The sequence below is a fragment of the Chelon labrosus genome (genome assembly GCF_963514085.1).
Source record: "Chelon labrosus genome assembly, chromosome: 14".
Lineage (NCBI taxonomy): Eukaryota > Metazoa > Chordata > Actinopteri > Mugiliformes > Mugilidae > Chelon > Chelon labrosus.
Genome location: NC_140347.1, coordinates 26,259,977 through 26,276,811, shown reverse-complemented (window position 1 = coordinate 26,276,811; position 16,835 = coordinate 26,259,977). Strand labels below are relative to the sequence as shown.

The 16,835-nt window shown below is 40.5% G+C and overlaps 1 protein-coding gene across 1 annotated transcript; it reads left to right on the top strand.

Annotated features, from left to right (window-relative positions):
- Nucleotides 1-5: 5 nt before the first annotated feature.
- il20ra (interleukin 20 receptor, alpha) lies at nt 6-6,956 on the top strand. The gene is made up of 6 exons (XM_084560936.1): nt 6-858; nt 1,796-1,919; nt 2,169-2,377; nt 2,805-2,980; nt 3,316-3,460; nt 3,719-6,956. The coding sequence occupies exons 1-6, from the start codon at nt 810-812 to the stop codon at nt 5,053-5,055; spliced, it is 2,040 nt and encodes a 679-aa protein (XP_084417062.1). The 5' UTR covers nt 6-809; the 3' UTR covers nt 5,056-6,956.
- Nucleotides 6,957-16,835: the final 9,879 nt, after the last annotated feature.

Sequence of the window (16,835 nt, the reverse complement as noted above, 5' to 3'; positions counted from 1 at the left end):
GTCTGGTCAGTTTGCCGATACCCAAGCTATGACAGGATAATGTCTGCGTATATTGGCCACCAGATGTCGCAATGAGCGTGTGTTAAAACCTAAAAACACTTGTTCTATTGTTTCTGTTTGCTAATTGGACTTACTAAAACGTGTATTTCATGTTAGGCATTAATTTGTTGGTTTCTACAATTAATGTGCAACTGCATGTTGCCTGTGTAAATCCATTGTGTTTCCTCAAGAAAACTACTTACGTAATTAAGTGTTGTACCGGTATATATCATTTATGTAACTTTATACTTGTACTCAACTCTTGGGCAACTGCAATAATGTAGTTAGCCAAATTAACAGTGGCCTGTAATAGTAAAAACACATACACAGAGTTCAGGGATAAGGTAGCGAGAGAGAGGAGGAAAAAGAGAGACGCACACACTCACGACGCGCGCGCACACATGCACGCAGCGGCACGCGCCCACACCTGCCCAGGTGCAATGTGCACATACAAGTGTGGTCACATTCCTCCCTGAACACGGAAACCCTTCTCGCCGCAATTTACTTTAACCGCACGCCAGTGTAGTTATACTGGTTGCCAGTCACTGATATCCAACCGTTCCAGCTTAAGTCTACGCTGCTTCTTCCTTCATTTGCTGATTTCTTTTCATCCAGTGGAGACGCCCCAGGGAGTTGACAGGTGTAAGCTGTCAGAAGAGGACTCGCAGCCAGCCCGAAGCGACACACCGGGGCAGGTGGACGAGCTGAGGAGCCGCTGGAGGTCGAAAATGTTTCAGTTTCTTGTGAAAACATGACCACTCCGGACTGACATGTGGACTGTGTTCGTTCTTCTTAACCTGTGGGGCCTGCACTGCTCAGGTACGACCGCATGCTTGTCATTTCTTATATTAATTGTTTACCTTATTTTATTTTTGGCGACGTTAGACCTATTCACTTATCCGCTACTGTTGAGAGGGCTGTTTATAACAGTGTACGGGGTAAAATCATTCAGTCGTTAACATATTTGAATCTAACTATGAAGCATTTTTGTTTTTTTACAGTTATTATTACTTAGTTTTTGCCCAGTTAGGTTGAGGGTGTTTATTCAAATTAAATAATATTGTTTTATTACTGAGAATTTGCACTGGAGCCATTATGTAAACATTATGCAAAAAAAAGCAAGTGTTCACACTTTCCTTAATATGTATAAATGAGTGTTTTGTTTCGTTGCCAGAATAGTTGCTGTGTACTTTGATTTTATGACACCTCTCTAAGGTACGATATACACACTGCTCATCGTTATGACGTTTGGGTGTGTACATGGTATGAAAATTTACCAACATATAGAGGTCTGCTTCAAGTTCAAGTTCACTGCTCTGCATTGTAACTTCACGGACAAACTTTTATCAGTGTGTCCCATACAGAAATAAGAAAAAAATATCTGGTTCTCTTTTCTACAGAGAACTGATATCACGTCTCAAATATTTCTCCAAATTGTATTGAATTTAACTTGTTTAAATGTTTTATGACGATCCCTAAGTATCAAAACACAACAAATTCAAACAAATGCTGGGACGAAAGTAAAAAGAACAGCAGATTACAGCAGTACAATAGTAGGCTACAGTGTGTGAGATAAGTATTTTTATGGGACTATAAACACAAGAGGAAGTTTAAGGTTCAGTCAGCCAGCATGCGAGATTTTGAAGAAGGGGAAAATCAGTTCAAAAACCATTGTGTAACCAGAAACCACTAGATATTCTAATGAGTTTATTTTTGATGTGTGCCTTTTTAAAACTGTCAATCGCTTTCTTCTCAGTCTCCTCCACTCCTCCGAGCCCCACCGATGTCAGGTTCTCCTCTGTAAATCTGAGGAATGTGCTGCACTGGCTCCCGGGAAATGGCACACTGGATAACACACACTTTACAGTGGAATATGCCATGTAAGTAAAGATTTTTTAAAACAATAACGAATAATGTATGTATATGTGAAATATAAAGTTGCATTGGGAGATACAACTGGTTACGTAAGTCTCAAGGGGGTTTATGGACAAGAGGTTTACATGATATGTAACCAGATCTAACAAACAGGAATCTCAAGTTACTTTCTCTAGGGGGAATTACCTCCACCCTCATTGCCCCAGCAAAGATTTAGAGCAGTCATCTGTGTTGGTGTACTCTGTCTTTCTCAGCTACGGAGACAACATTCAGAGCAGCAAAGGGAGACGGGTGAACTGGAGGGCAGTGCAAAAGTGTACGAAAATAGTGCGGACCTGGTGTGATCTGAGCAACGAGACGTGGGATGAGGAGCAGAGCTACCATGCAAGAGTTCGAGCCGTGGGCAGGAGAAGGTCTTCCAAATGGGGTTGGACACAAAGGAGATTTGATCCAATGTTGGACAGTAAGTATAAAAATGATGGAGCAGTGGTGCTGAGAGACACACAAACATGCTTCACATTATCTCAAAGGAAATACATGACATTAATATTTTGGACCCATTGTTGGCCTTCTGTTTGGTCTGCTGATCACCAGTCAGAGGGCTCCTACCTGTAACAGTAGAGTCTAGAGACAACATGGAGGTAAGACAGCTCAAGTTTGCAACCATGCTAACGTTGGCAGACTTTAGCTTTAGAAGTTTCAATGCTAACTAAGTCTTCAGGTTATTCTACAAAATGGACCTCCACATTGCTGTTGTTAAGCAACAGTAACATACTGTAGGGGGTAGGAGCCCATTGTTTGTTGGTCCAGAGACCAATATGAAGACCAACAAAGGTTCAGTTGTCATTAATAGATCTACGAAAACAACTAATTTTGCTCCATCCCTATAGCTATATTTGGTCCTCCACTGATTTCTGTGGAAACAGAAAACAACAACGCCATCATCACTCTAAAGGGACCAATGAGGTATTCACCAAATAACCACACTCCGGGGATTTCCATGGCAGCTCTCTACCACCAGATGTCTTACAACCTCTCCATCCACAATACCCATCACGACCAGATGGTGAGAAAAATTAAATATAAGGCAGCTTGACCTTATCCAAAATACAAAGCTGAAAAAGGCAACTTGAAGGGCCCCTAGTTATGTGAGTTTCAGATGGGAAACACCCACATTTTTCTAATAAAAACCTAATCTCCCCACCAGTCAGAGTTGAAGAGCCTTCTCGATAAGTGACAAAATGTCTTTACGAGTCTAGTTGCCTTTGTTTCAGCATTTTTTTTTTTTTTTGTTTGTTTTTTGAATATACCATGGTCTGGATTGACTGAGAACTTTCACAGACATAATAGCTTGACCTTTATCTAAACACTGGACTAATCTGTGCATATGTGTGTTTGTAGGTTCATCTCCCAGTGGTCACCAGTCCGTACAAATATAACCTGATGGAGTACAGTACAAAATTCTGCTTCTCTGCCCAGTCAAAATTCATCTCCATGCCGATCCACTGTCAGTCATCAGCGTGGCACTGCATAACTACGCCTCAAGGTACGACCACATCGCGTGTGTGTGTTTGAAGGAAAAAATGTTATGCCTGTTTGACAAGAAAAAAGGAATGTGACTAAGCATGAAACAGGAACTAAAAGGAGAGTGTTCGTCTTTTGAATGTCTTGAACATTGAGCAACAGATTTGATAAAATCTTCTTTTTCAATCAAGTGCAGGAAGTGGAAAAAGTTCCGGAAAAATATCACATAAAATGGCTTTCAAGGGAATTTTGATCATACTTAATTCCTTTCTCCTTTCAGACCCTGTGGTTGAGCAGCTGAAGAAGGCGGTTGTTGGCATTGTTGTTCCTTCTTTCTGCATCTGTATGTTTGTCGTAATTGGCTACATACTGTATCACTACCTGACTGGGAACGGACAGAAGAGCCCAGGAAATCTCCAGAACCTGCCCCCTTTCCATCCATCCCCTCTCCCGTTGCCTCCTGAGAAAGTCAACCTTATCCCGATCAGCATCATCACTGCCGTAATGGACTCTCCATGCTCCAATTGCCACCTGCACATTGCAGATCCCCCACCTATATACTCCCAGGAGAGGCCTGAGACACCCACAGAGCCCGAGGAACCCTGGGATGATTCGTCCATTGACTACGGAAAAGTCGTGGTGGCTCCTAGTAGCAATGGAGGAGAAAAGGAAGCAAGTGAAGGGACGCATGATAAAGGAAACAATGGGAGTAATGTGAAAGGTGCAGCGTTGGACAGTAGGGAGAAGGAAGATTTGAAACCTGAGGACGGTCACTCCGCCGGAGTTTATGCTCCTCAGGCACGGTCCTGCTTCTCCTCAGTCCACCAATTCAGACAAACACACACGCCGATATGTGAAGAGATAGAGATGAGCACACATGGGCTGCTTCATGCGTGGCCATGTAAAAATTCAGTTTCACAAGCCCAAACTCAGGCATCCTTTCACTCTTTTCAGCAACCAACTATTGGTGAGGTCAGTGCTGAGAGAGACGCTAGAGAACATGAACGTCTGTTTATAAGTAATAACTCACAAATGTACCGCTTGAAGGAGGAGGTAGGAAAAGTGAAAGAGATGGATGGAGAGGTGAGAGTAAGAATAGAGAGGAAACGAATGATAGATGGAGGTGTGGAGGAAGGAAGTGAGTGTGAGAATGTAGCCCTGCTTTCTGCTTATGTCTCCCAGAACCACAAAAACATGCCTACCTCTCATTCTGACCAGTCAGATTTCCTGTCTGATGACTATGGTATTCTGGCTGCAACAGAGCAAACAGAGAAAGATTTTAATGGTGATTATGATTATTATTATGATGAAGATACAGTTTGTATTAAGTGGGATCCTGAGACTAGGAAACTAGAGTTGCCAGAGATAGAGATGAAGCTCCAGCAGCAAGGAGGGTTGGATGGACTTTCAAAGGGAGGGAGGGAGGACGGGGCAGGAAAAGTGGATGAAGAGGATTATGTGAAGAAGGGTGTGTTGAAGTTAGAAAATGTGTTTGTCAGACAAACGTCTGAGGAAGAGACAGAGGTGCGGAGCATGTTGGAGAGAGGTGAGGGAGGAGGGTGGAAGGTGGAAGACGGTTTGACTAAGTGGGACTTGGTAGTCTCCATGGATCTGTAGATGATATTCATCAATACATCATGAAAAAAGAATTAACAAAATGTATACATGAGAGATAGTTTATTCATAACACAGTATGTGATAATATCTCTGTTGTAGGAGCACTTAACACTCTAGCAGGGTTACTTTTTATCTGTGAATGTTGCTGGTTAAGTACCAGGAGTTTGTTGTTTAATAACTCAATGCAATCAATATGAATGCACATGAAGAACTCTCACTGTAATCAACCTTGAAGGAAAGTATGCGCTTGGCTTCATGTTAAGAATAGCATTATGTGTGCCATTATTCGTGTTCCTTTTCTGTGTTTTTTGTAATTGAGTAAACCACCATTGTGAATCCCGCGTCTCAGCCCGACTAGGCTGTTATGGTTGGTCATGCATGGCTCTCCAAAATGAGCATGAAAAAAACTAATTGCATTTTTTTTTGTGGACAGCAAAATATCTGAGATTGTGATCTGGTAATTCAATATTAGTACAAAACCATACAACAGGATCTTTACTTTGGCGTTTACTTTTAATTTTGCAGTGTGTTTGTGTTGTTGTCACAGCTTGCTGTTGATATTGCATGACAGCGCACGTAAGTGTTTACTCCATAGTCTGGCAGTACTGAAAAGTTTTGGCTAATTATCTGTCCGTCTGTTTGATTTAGTTCCCGGTGAAGCACTTAAACTGTTCGTGTTTAGAAACTGGATAATACACTAGGGCTGAATCATAATGAAGTTAAACCCTCCTTTGTTTCTGTCTGTGATAAACAGTCCTTTAGTGACCGCTCACATGATAAGATAAGTATATAGCACTTTATTCACATTATGTGTTTAATTAATAATAAATTGTCTGACCTATACACCATATATCAGCTTTCTTTTGGTCTTTCTACTGAAAAATGGGTCAATCTGAAAATATTTTTTTGGCATAATCTTGTGTTTCTTTGCTGATCCTTGCAAACATATACTCCGTAGTAACACCCTCGTCATCTTATTTTTCTGTTTTTAAGTACCGTTTTGGCTGTTTGATTCGTGCTGACATGTTTAAATGTGTGTGAAGATATTGTATTTTGTCACATTAGCAAGCTGTCCGACTTCATTATGTGAAACTTCTGCATTCCATCATGGAGTATGAGATAGTAATTAATTATGGGATGGTCAAAGCAAGGTAAATGCTTTCCCTTGCACTGTGCCGGAGGCGCTCAGATGAATGCAGCATAAACTGCCAAAGGTTTTGGTCTGATGAAGGAAACATATTATTTTGCGAACTATTTCCTCTTTCTGTTTTGCATCTGTGTTTATTGATCTTCCCTCACAAAGTTAGAAGGACGTTATATGTATGACGTTACATGTGAAACTGTAACTGAGGAGGCATTGCTTTGTTTGTGCACATTCAAAACAAAAAACAAATACATATTATGATATCTATCTATCTATTTATATATATATAGATATATAATTAAATGTGTTAAATCTCTTCTTTTGTTGTGTGTTTGAAAGCTAAGGGCTAAGTTTCCATTTCATTTTGTGAGCTTGTGCTCCTACCAGCTTTAACACATGGAAATTTAAAATACCGGCATACTCAAGGAAATCTGTGCATGGCATGACTAACCTTTGTACTGCCCAGCACTGCACTGTGGATATGTAATTCCTGACACCTGCACCAACAGGATGAAACTAGGGAGTTGACAGAGACACCTGCTGGTCAAACTGCAAACAGCCATCATGAAATACACAAGTAAGGGCTGGGCCGTGTCTATTGGCAAAAACGCTTTATGTGTCTCCAAAGTACTGAAGAGAATCACCTCTGTGAGAATTATGCAAGTATACAAGTATTAGACAGCTGTAAATGTAATTTTGCATGGTTTTGCAAGATTATCAAATGTTGAAAAAATAATTTTTGTATTGTATTGTACTGTAAAAATATAACCAAATGTATAATAAAAAAAATATATATATATAACTTCTACTACTACTACAATAATCTTAATACTAAGTGATAATACTAATAACAATTAAAATTAAATTTCGGAAGTTTATTAGGGTCACAGTAACAAAAAAATAATAATAATTATGATTAATTATTTTTTAATTGAGAAAAAAATAACAACCCCAAAAGCTTTTTTATTTATATTTTTTGTTTGTTTGTTTTACAGTTGCTCTGCTCCCCTTCTTTGTTTATGGTAATAGTAAGTAATCGTAAAACATAATAACAAGTATTGAACGTGGTGATTTTTTTCACACAGAGGTGAACAATGATAGTCAACACCAGTTCCTAACCGCTAGGTGGCGCGTTGCGTTTGAGCGGCAGCCTCTCCGGCCTTAGACATACACTATATTACCAAAAGTATTCGCTCACCTGCCTTTACTCATTCTATGAACTGAAGTGCCATCCCATTCCTAACTCATAGAATTCAATATGATGTCGGTCCACCTTTTGCAGCTATTACAGCTTCAACTCTTCTGGGAAGACTGTCCACAAGGTTGAGGAGAGTGTTTATAGGAATTTTTGACCATTCTTCCAAAAGCGCATTGGTGAGGTCACACACTGATGTTGGTCGAGAAGGCCTGGCTCTCAGTCTCCGCTCTAATTCATCCCAAAGGTGTTCTATCGGGTTCAGGTCAGGACTCTGTGCAGGCCAGTCAAGTTCATCCACACCAGACTCTGTCATCCACGTCTTTAGGGACCTTGCTTTGTGCACTGGTGCACAGTCATGTTGGAAGAGGAAGGGGCCCGCTCCAAACTGTTCCCACAAGGTTGGGAGCATGGAATTGTCCAAAATGTTTTGGTATCCTGAAGCATTCAATGTTCCTTTCACTGGAACTAAGGGGCCAAGCCCAGCTCCTGAAAAACAACCCCATACCATAATTCCTCCTCCACCAAATTTCACAGTTGGCACAATGCAATCTGAAATGTACCGTTCTCCTGGCAACCTCCAAACCCAGACTCGTCCATCAGATTGCCAGATGGTAAAGCGTGATTCATCACTCCAGAGAACGCGTCTCCACTGCTCTAGAGGCCAGTGGCGGCGTGCTTTACACCATTGCATCCGACGCCTTGCATTGCACTTGGTGATGTGTGGCTTGGCTGCAGCTGCTCGGCCATGGAAACCCATTCCATGAAGCTCTCTGCGTACTGTACTTGGGCTAATCTGAAGGTCACATGAAGTTTGTAGCTCTGTAGCAATTGACTGTGCAGAAAGTCGGCGACCTCTTTGCACTATGCGCTTCAGCATCCGCTGACCCCTCTCCGTCACTTTACGTGGCCTACCACTTCGTGGCTGAGTTGCTGTTTTTCCCAAACGCTTCCATTTTGTTATAATAGAGCTGACAGTTGACTGTGGAATATTTAGGAGCGAGGAAATTTCACGACTGGATTTGTTGCACAAGTGGCATCCTATGACAGTTCCATGCTGGAATTCACTGAGCTCCTGAGAGCGGCCCATTCTTTCACAAATGTCTTGTTTCACAGTCTGCATGCCTGAGTGCTTGAATTTATACACCTGGGGCCAGGCCAAGTGATTAGAACACCTGATTCTGATCATTTGAATGGGTGAGCGAATACTTTTGGTAATATAGTGTATATACATAGACGTCGCCGCCCTATTGGAGGAGGCAGCTCTGTCAGGTTTGAGGAGGACAAGATGAGCTAGTGAACTGGATTTTCAGAAAACACTGCATTCCAGTTTATCTCAAACCAGGGAATACACTTAAGCAAAGACTGGTCCACCCTAAGACAACACACCCAGGTAGAAACAGAGTAATGTGATGCATGCTGTTCAGTGCAGTGAGGAGTGTACAGACTTATACATTGGGGAAACCAAACAACCCATTCATAAACGCATGTACCAACACAGGAGAGCCAGCTCATCAGGAAATGATTCAGCGGTCCACCTACACCTGAAGGACAAAGGACACTCCTTTGAAGATGACAACGCCCAAATCTTAGCCAGAGAAGAGCAATGTTCCAAAAGAGGAGTAAAGGAAGCTATCTATGTCAGACTGGAAAAACCTTCTGTGAACAGAGGAGGTGGACTGAGATTTAATCTGCCATCTGTTTACGATGCAGTTTTAACTTCTGTCCCCAAGAAGTTTCAACCTCATTCACACCTTGACACTGGAGCCTCTGATGGACAAGGGCCGTTGGAGCACCATTCATAGAGAAAGAGGACAGGGACAAAAACATTTCACCCCTGCCTTTACCCTGTCTCCTCCTTTCACGGGAGCTCCGTGGCTCAGTGATTAGCACTGTAGCCTCACAGAAACACCTCCACCGCCTCCACCTCCACCTCCACCTCCACCTCCACCTCCACCTGTGTTTCTGTGCAGAGTTCTGTGTTCTTGGTGCTTGTGGGTTTTCCCTGGGATGCTCCGGTTCTCCGCAACACCAAAACACAAACTATAGGCTAATTGGAAACTCTAAATTGTCCCCATATTAAACAACACAATTAGAAATCATTCAAAATTCAAATCGGCATCAAACACCAAAATTCTAAATTAATCTCATTCTAAATTAAAATTCAATTCAACGTCATTAAAACGAAATAAACAACAAAATAACAATATTTCTGTATGTGTCTGCATCTCTGGTTTATTATCCTTTTTTTGTATAGATTAATATTATGTATATTATATTATGTGATGACTGTACAGAAGAAGGGGAGACATCTTGGTGGGTAGTGTAATTTATATGAAACTACTCGCAGCCACAAGCTTAATACAATGTACTTAAAAACTGCACATTAAAACATTTATGCACATTTATGCAACATAATGCATGTAACATTTTTTATATACTCCTGATCAAAATTTTAAGACCAGTTGAAAAATTGCAAGAATTTACATTTTGCACTGTTGGATCTTAAGAAGGTTCTAAGTAGTGCTTCAAAATGCAAAAAGAAGAAATGAGAGTGAGACAAGAAAAAAATTTGAGTAAGCAATTTATTGCAAACAACCATTAAACTGAAATAGGCTGTTCATCAGCTGATCAAAAGTTTAAGACCACAGCCTTTAAAAGCCCAAATCTTCTCAAAAATGTGGATTCAGTGTCATTTTCTGTCAGGTACCCACACTGTCATGACCTCCTGATGGCAAAGGCAAAAAAGCTTTCTCTCTTTGAACGCGGTCGGATTGTTGAGCTGCATCAGCAAGGCCTCTCGCAGCGTGCCATTGCTGCTGAGGTTGGACGCAGTAAGACAGTCATTTTAAACTTCTTAAAAGATCCTGAGGGTTATGGGAAAAAAAAGTCAAGTGGTAGACCCAAAAAAATTTCACTGGCCCTGAGCCGGAGGATCCAATTGGCTGTTCATCAAGACACGGGACGATCCTCCGCCCAGATTAAGCTTGTCACTGGTGCCAACTGCAGTCTCATAACCATTAGACAGCATCTGTGAGAGAAGAGTTTTAAGAACAAAAAACTTCTTCAAAGACCTCGTCTCCTTCAACGGCACAAAATTGCCCGTTTGGAGTTTGCACGAGAGCACCAAACATGGGACATTGAAAGGTGGAAGAAAGTTTTATTCTCTGATGAGAAAAATTTTAACCTTGATGGTCCTGATGGCTTCCAATGTTACTGGCATGACAAGGAGATCCCACCTGAGATGTTTTCTACACGGCACAGTGGAGGGGGCGCCATCATGATCTGGGGGGCTTTTTCCTTCAATGGAACAATGGAGCTTCAGGTTGTGCAGAGGCGTCAAACGGCAGCTGGCTATGTGGAGATGTTGCAGGGGGCATCCCTCATGACTGAAGGCCATCGTCTGTGTGGTAATGACTGGGTTTTTCAACAGGACAACGCTGCAGTTCACAATGCCCGCCTGACAAGGACTTCTTCCAGAGAAATAACATCACTCTTTTGAACCATCCTGCATGTTCCCCTGATCTAAACAAATTGAGAACATTTGGGGTTGGATGGCAAGGGAAGTTTACAAAAATGGACACCAGTTCCAGACAGTGGATGCCCTCCGTGAAGCCATCTTCACCACTTGGAGCAACATTCCCACTAGCCTCCTGGAAACACTAGCATCAAGCATGCGGAAAAGGAATTTTTTTAGGTGATTAACACGAATGGCGCAGCTACTCATTACTGAGTCCTTTTTTGAAAATTTTATTTCTGTTTTAGGGGGTTTGGTTTTTTTTTTTGAGATGTGGTCTTAAACTTTTGATCAGCTGATGAACAGCCTATTTCAGTTTAATGGTTGTTTGCAATAAATTGCTTACTCAAATTTTTTTCTTGTCTCACTCCCATTTCTTCTTTTTGCATTCTGAAGCACTACTTAGAACCTTCTTAAGATCCAACAGTGCAAAATGTAAATTCTTGCAATTTTTCAACTGGTCTTAAAATTTTGATCAGGAGTGTACTTACTTTTGGTACTTATGGTTTTGCTTTAGATTTCCACCTACCGTCTCTCAATAACCCAAAGCAACAATGTGAAATCTTCTTTCAATGGAATAAAGTCACCTCAGTAAATGTTCAGAACTGAAATCTCGAATTGGCTGTGACATTCTACGTTGTGATCTCGTGTATCCTGTTTGCTTTATAAAACCTTACGATGGATCTGGTATTTATTTATTTTTTTAACAAACTGGATTGTATGGACTAGACATAAATTCAGTAACGTCTGTATATATTGGGCCACTCTGTGTGTTAGATGTTTGCTATGTTCTGCACTGCAAACAATACATAATCCAAATTACTAATACAAACCAAATGCATAAATTGTGATTAATCTAGAGTTTGAAGTTTCATTACGAGTGACTAATAAGATATGATTAATTTCTGCAACTGACACATTTTCAGCTGTGGACTTCACACCATGGTCACAGGTTTTTTTTAAAAAAACAGCGATTCCTAAGTGTCTTGCATTTAAATTGTTGTCATAATGTTATTAGGTACTTCAAAATGTCATGCCTGCGTGGCAGAAGTGCAATATATAAGATGGCTTCAGTGGCTTCAGTGAAAAATATGTTCATCATATCATTTTCTTATCTCACTCCTGAGCGCCTGTATTACAACCTAAGAGTAACTGTGCTGACATTTCCAGTTTGATATAGGTATCCCATCCATGACCAAATGCCGTAACCACCGCTGCTATGACACCTGCGGCAATGAGAAGCATGACTGCGATGAGCAGTTTCAGGACTGTCTCGAGACCATCTGCAGGAATGTGCAAAGGATTCTGGGACTGTCCCAGAGTGTCCAAGGTAAGACCTGACTCAAGTGATGCACTGTAGATGATTCTAGGTTGTCCTACACTCTGTGCACAAGACAAAAATCTTTTTTCAAACATTCACTTCACTTGCATTCTTTGGTGTCTTTTTTATGAAAATGTATAATGCTTCAGAGTAATTCAGCATCCTTTCAAAGGCGGATCAGATGGTCACGCTGAACTGGTACACAGCACCAGCACCACAGACGCTGAACAACCAACATCAGCTTTTGCACTAAAATCTTTTTCTTACTGAACAATGAAATATCAGCCCACACCTTGTCCTGCACTTTAGCTTGTTCAGTAAGTGACCACGCATTTTAAGAATGACTGCGTAGTCCTCGGATCCATGATCACCTAATTGAACCATCATTAAAGTCTAAACAAAACTAAAGAGGTGAAGGTCTGTATATACTAAAACTCGTTATATTAATATTCTTAAAGGTTTTGCTGGGTTATCATAGTCAGCAGTGACAATAAAATCTTATACAATATATATATATATATCAGTCATATCTAATATCTAACATATCTAATTTGATTTAGTTCAAGAATAATATTAAAAGTTCAGATGCATTTTTTACTGTGTAGGTAACTAGATATATTAATAGTTGATATAGTAATATAAAGTACATCCAGCAGGAGGAAGCAAAGCGGTGTATTTATAAAAAAATAAAATAAAACTATATATATCTTTGCAAATCTTGTTGCTGTTATGTGTGTGTGGAGGGGGCGTGGTGCATCAGCTGCAGGAGAGAGGTGTGGAGAGGGCTCACGAGAGCAGCACCAGGTGAGAGTGATTGGCACACCAGCATCCTGTTGGACTAATCACTCTCTCCTTTTAAACACAGTAGCGTGTTGGACCTGGAAAGAACACAGTGCAGAAAGACACACTCACGGCTGTCGGCAGTGGAGAAAAGGAGAACCAGCCTGCGAACGACCACAAATGTTGTGTAGAGTGTTGTGTTGTGAATAAAGGAACTGAAATGTCATAACTCTCTGGGTGATTCTCTGGTGTAGGACTCACCGTGGCATCGGAGTACGCCACAGTGTGCTATCATAATTTACGCTTAGTTTCATAGTATTAAAAAAAGTTTAAGCTTTTATTTTGAATATGAGAGTTGAGAAGAATTACGAAGCAAAAGTGAAACGAAATGGGCAAACCAACACACCTTTGAGTCAGATACTTAGCATAAACCTGAACTGCTGTAATTGCCGTACGTAATATGAACAGGAATTCCCGATATTTCTGTTATTTAGAAACTCAGAGATTTAGAAATCTGCGTGGATGCACACAAGGGTCAAACGGATGACCAATGACTCTGTTCTTATGTGTCTTATTTCTTTACCCCTCATTAAAAGAAAACAGTAGCCTTCCATTGCTGTAATTTGTTGTGCTGATGATGACTGTATTTACCTTTAGTCACCTTCGCCCCACCTTCACAGTAGTAATAACCAGTAGTACACCCTTTGTCACAACATTCTTGGAGCAGATGTTCGTACTTACCTCACTTCCTCTCTCACAGCTCAGCTCCAACAGGACAGTCGGTCCTACCAGGAGGTCTTTCTTTCTTTCCCTCATGGGACCACATAATGATGTCCGGTCTTAGAGTAGTGAATGGAATTGCCAAGGTCTGAGGCTGAATGCAGTAGATTATGTTTGACTTCACCCTTAAGCACCGGCTGTTGCTCATCCTTTACATAGATGATAGCGTTCAGTGGTAGTTTCTTCCATCTTTGAAGCTCCAAGACGTCTGTCTACGAGTTGCTAATGCTTTGTCATGGTGCCACCTGCGTCTTTTTTGAGTCAGACCTGTTTAACAAATCATTTACCGTGTGCCACGGTGCCTTTAGCCCCACAAAACCTGCACAACAGTCCTCCTTTCTTCCCAGCCTGTGCATGTTTGCTGGTGTTATTACAATCCAGACCACAAAGGAGTCAAGAAACATCTCCAGATGTCCCATCAGATTTACACAAGCTCGTACTTCCTCTGTCTCATCCAGGTCCACAGGTCAGACCATAAAAAGGCAGACGGAGAACCTGCGTGTTGACTACTACAGTACATTACTAGAGATTTCAAGTCAGAGTTCAAGGGCTCAGCACTGCAGCAAATTGAGGACTATGTATCTAATGCCAGAAATAACTGCTGGAATGAGAGACAGACAAGTAAGTAACCGTGGTTTTAAAATACCTTTAGCACTGCCTTACTGTATTCAGAAATAGATTTTAGTTTTGTAAATCTCTGACATTGTTTCTTTGCTTGTCTCATTCAGAAACAGACCTGCTTTATGCTGCTAAGGTATACAGGAATGATCGAATGCGCAAGAAGGCAGAGCTCATGACCATGGATAACTGCAGGGAGCTGGACAGACTAAATAACCTATTCCGAGGTTGATGAGTTGGATGCTTCTAGATGATGTAAATGTATATGAATAGATGTGTATGTTCATGATTTTTAAAAGAAAGAATCTTTACACTAGGAGCAAAAAACTAATGATATAGTTTAGCTCTGTTACTGAAGTTATAATATGTCCCTCCTCGTATCCCCTTGGAACTGCTCCTCTTCCTCACTCCATCCTGACCCCAGGGATTGCCTTGTTATATCATATTGAACCAATCTACACACACTGTAGAAAGCCCCACACCTTTTATCTTCTTTTTTTTTTTTAACTCTGCTTTTCTTGTGTTTTCCTGGAAACAAGAAGGATAAGGACATTTGATTGTAAAGGCATATGCTGAGTAGTGTCATCCTGAGAGGCATTCAGCACAAGCAAGTTACTCTCTTAAGAACCACAAACAGCTTTTGGCATCATCTGCTTGTCATAAATACAAAGAGACATGGTTCATCTGGGGGCACTTTCAGACAAAAGAAGGAAATATAAAACATACCAGAATACTTGTTTTAGCTGCCTACTCACCTCCACGCGTGGATGAAGATCAACAGATCATGAAGAGTGACTTTGCTACTAGAGAACATTTTATATTGTCCACTCCAAAATGTGAAGCTGGTTGGGACTATACATGGAAGGACACTGGAACTGTTCATTCAAGCGGTTGTACATTTTCATCTTTTGAATGTTTATGCAGTAATTTAAGTAACTATAGACACAAGGGTTTTCTTCAGTGCTCGACTAATCATTTAAATAAAGTAAAATTGTTACCATAGATTGTGTGGAGTTATCTCGTAATCTGCACAAATTCAAAAAGCTGCAATGGAGATTTTAATTTACTTAAATTTCTGCTGCTGCTCCAATATAGCGGATGTTAATAGAATTTGAGTAATGGATTATTTTGTTATTTTTTTTTTTTATTTAGTGTTTGTAGATTACCCTTAGTAACTGGGCCAGTACTGCACAAAATCTAACCGCAAATGTAATTTTGAGATACAAAACAAAATGTAAATTTCATTTAAATACATTTTATTGTCCTGGATGTTGAATTTCAGATAATTAAAAATGCATGCATGGGTAAATAAAATAGCTAGTAATGTTGAATGATGCATCTCCATATCAACACTGATGCTAGTTGGATACGTGTTGCCGTTACCATGGAAATCAGAACCGAAATGACACAACATTAAGCTTTTATCGTAAGTGCAGAGGTGCCATATCAATGGCAGGTATTCAAGTGTATTTCTCAAGCATGTTTATTTATCCCACTGTGGGATAAATTAAAGGATTATCCTAGATAAAAATAGATCTTAATTTTAAAATAACAATTTCAGTCCTACCTTCTATTTCTTTTGGCCTGCATCTTTACATTAAATGTGTATTTTACAAACAAAATGCCAGCCGAGCGATGATCTAATGAAGTAGCCTAATATTATTAATATTTCCTGTTTGTATCGAAGACTCTTCCTGTGATTCAACCTCAGTCATTACTCTCCAACCTTTTCACCTTGTTATATTAATTTCTGTGTATTTATTGATGCTGTTATTACCTTTTTTTTTAAATTTTTTGAGTAGATTCAGAAATTTACAAAGAATATACAAATTAAATTTACAATACACATTTAATTCACTTGGACTTATAATAAGATACATAATATATACACAAATAATAATGATTTAAACAGTCTTTTTAAAAGGTTTCTACATATAGACACAAAACAAAATTAAAAACAAAACAAAACATTAATGTTACATTAATGTTGCAGACGTTGTTTTTGGTTCCTATCGGTTTCCTGAATATATACGTTCGTGTGTGAATGTGTAAATGAGAGGCATTAACTTATAGTACTTTGTAGAAGACGCTTAATAAAGTTCACTCCATTGACTCGTATTGGCTCGCGGGACAAAGCTGCCTCCTCCAATATGGCGGCGACGTTGACGTATCGTAACAACGGGCCAACCCGCTCAATGAGACGTCTACGTATGTATGTGTCGTCTCCGGCTCCCTCATCCAACATGGCGTCGTCCTGGCCGACTTCATCTCCAGCTCCCGCATCACTGGGCGGGACCGCGGTGGGTCGGGCTGCCAGACGCTGAGCACTTCCGCCGGGCTCGGGTTTCCTTCGACTCGGCATTTAAATTGAGCTGCAGGACATCAGCTGCTGCTACATTCAGCACCGTGCTGTGGTAGTAAATAA

What these genes read in the sequence shown, in the direction of transcription:
- il20ra (XM_084560936.1), top strand. Translation starts at nt 810, where the DNA reads ATGTGGACTGTGTTCGTTCTTCTTAACCTGTGGGGCCTGCACTGCTCA. An exon ending in GTGGGGCCTGCACTGCTCAG is followed by an intron (nt 859 to 1,795) that starts GTACGACCGCAT and finishes CTTTCTTCTCAG; the next exon opens with TCTCCTCCACTCCTCCGAGC. An exon ending in CTGCATAACTACGCCTCAAG is followed by an intron (nt 3,461 to 3,718) that starts GTACGACCACAT and finishes TTCTCCTTTCAG; the next exon opens with ACCCTGTGGTTGAGCAGCTG.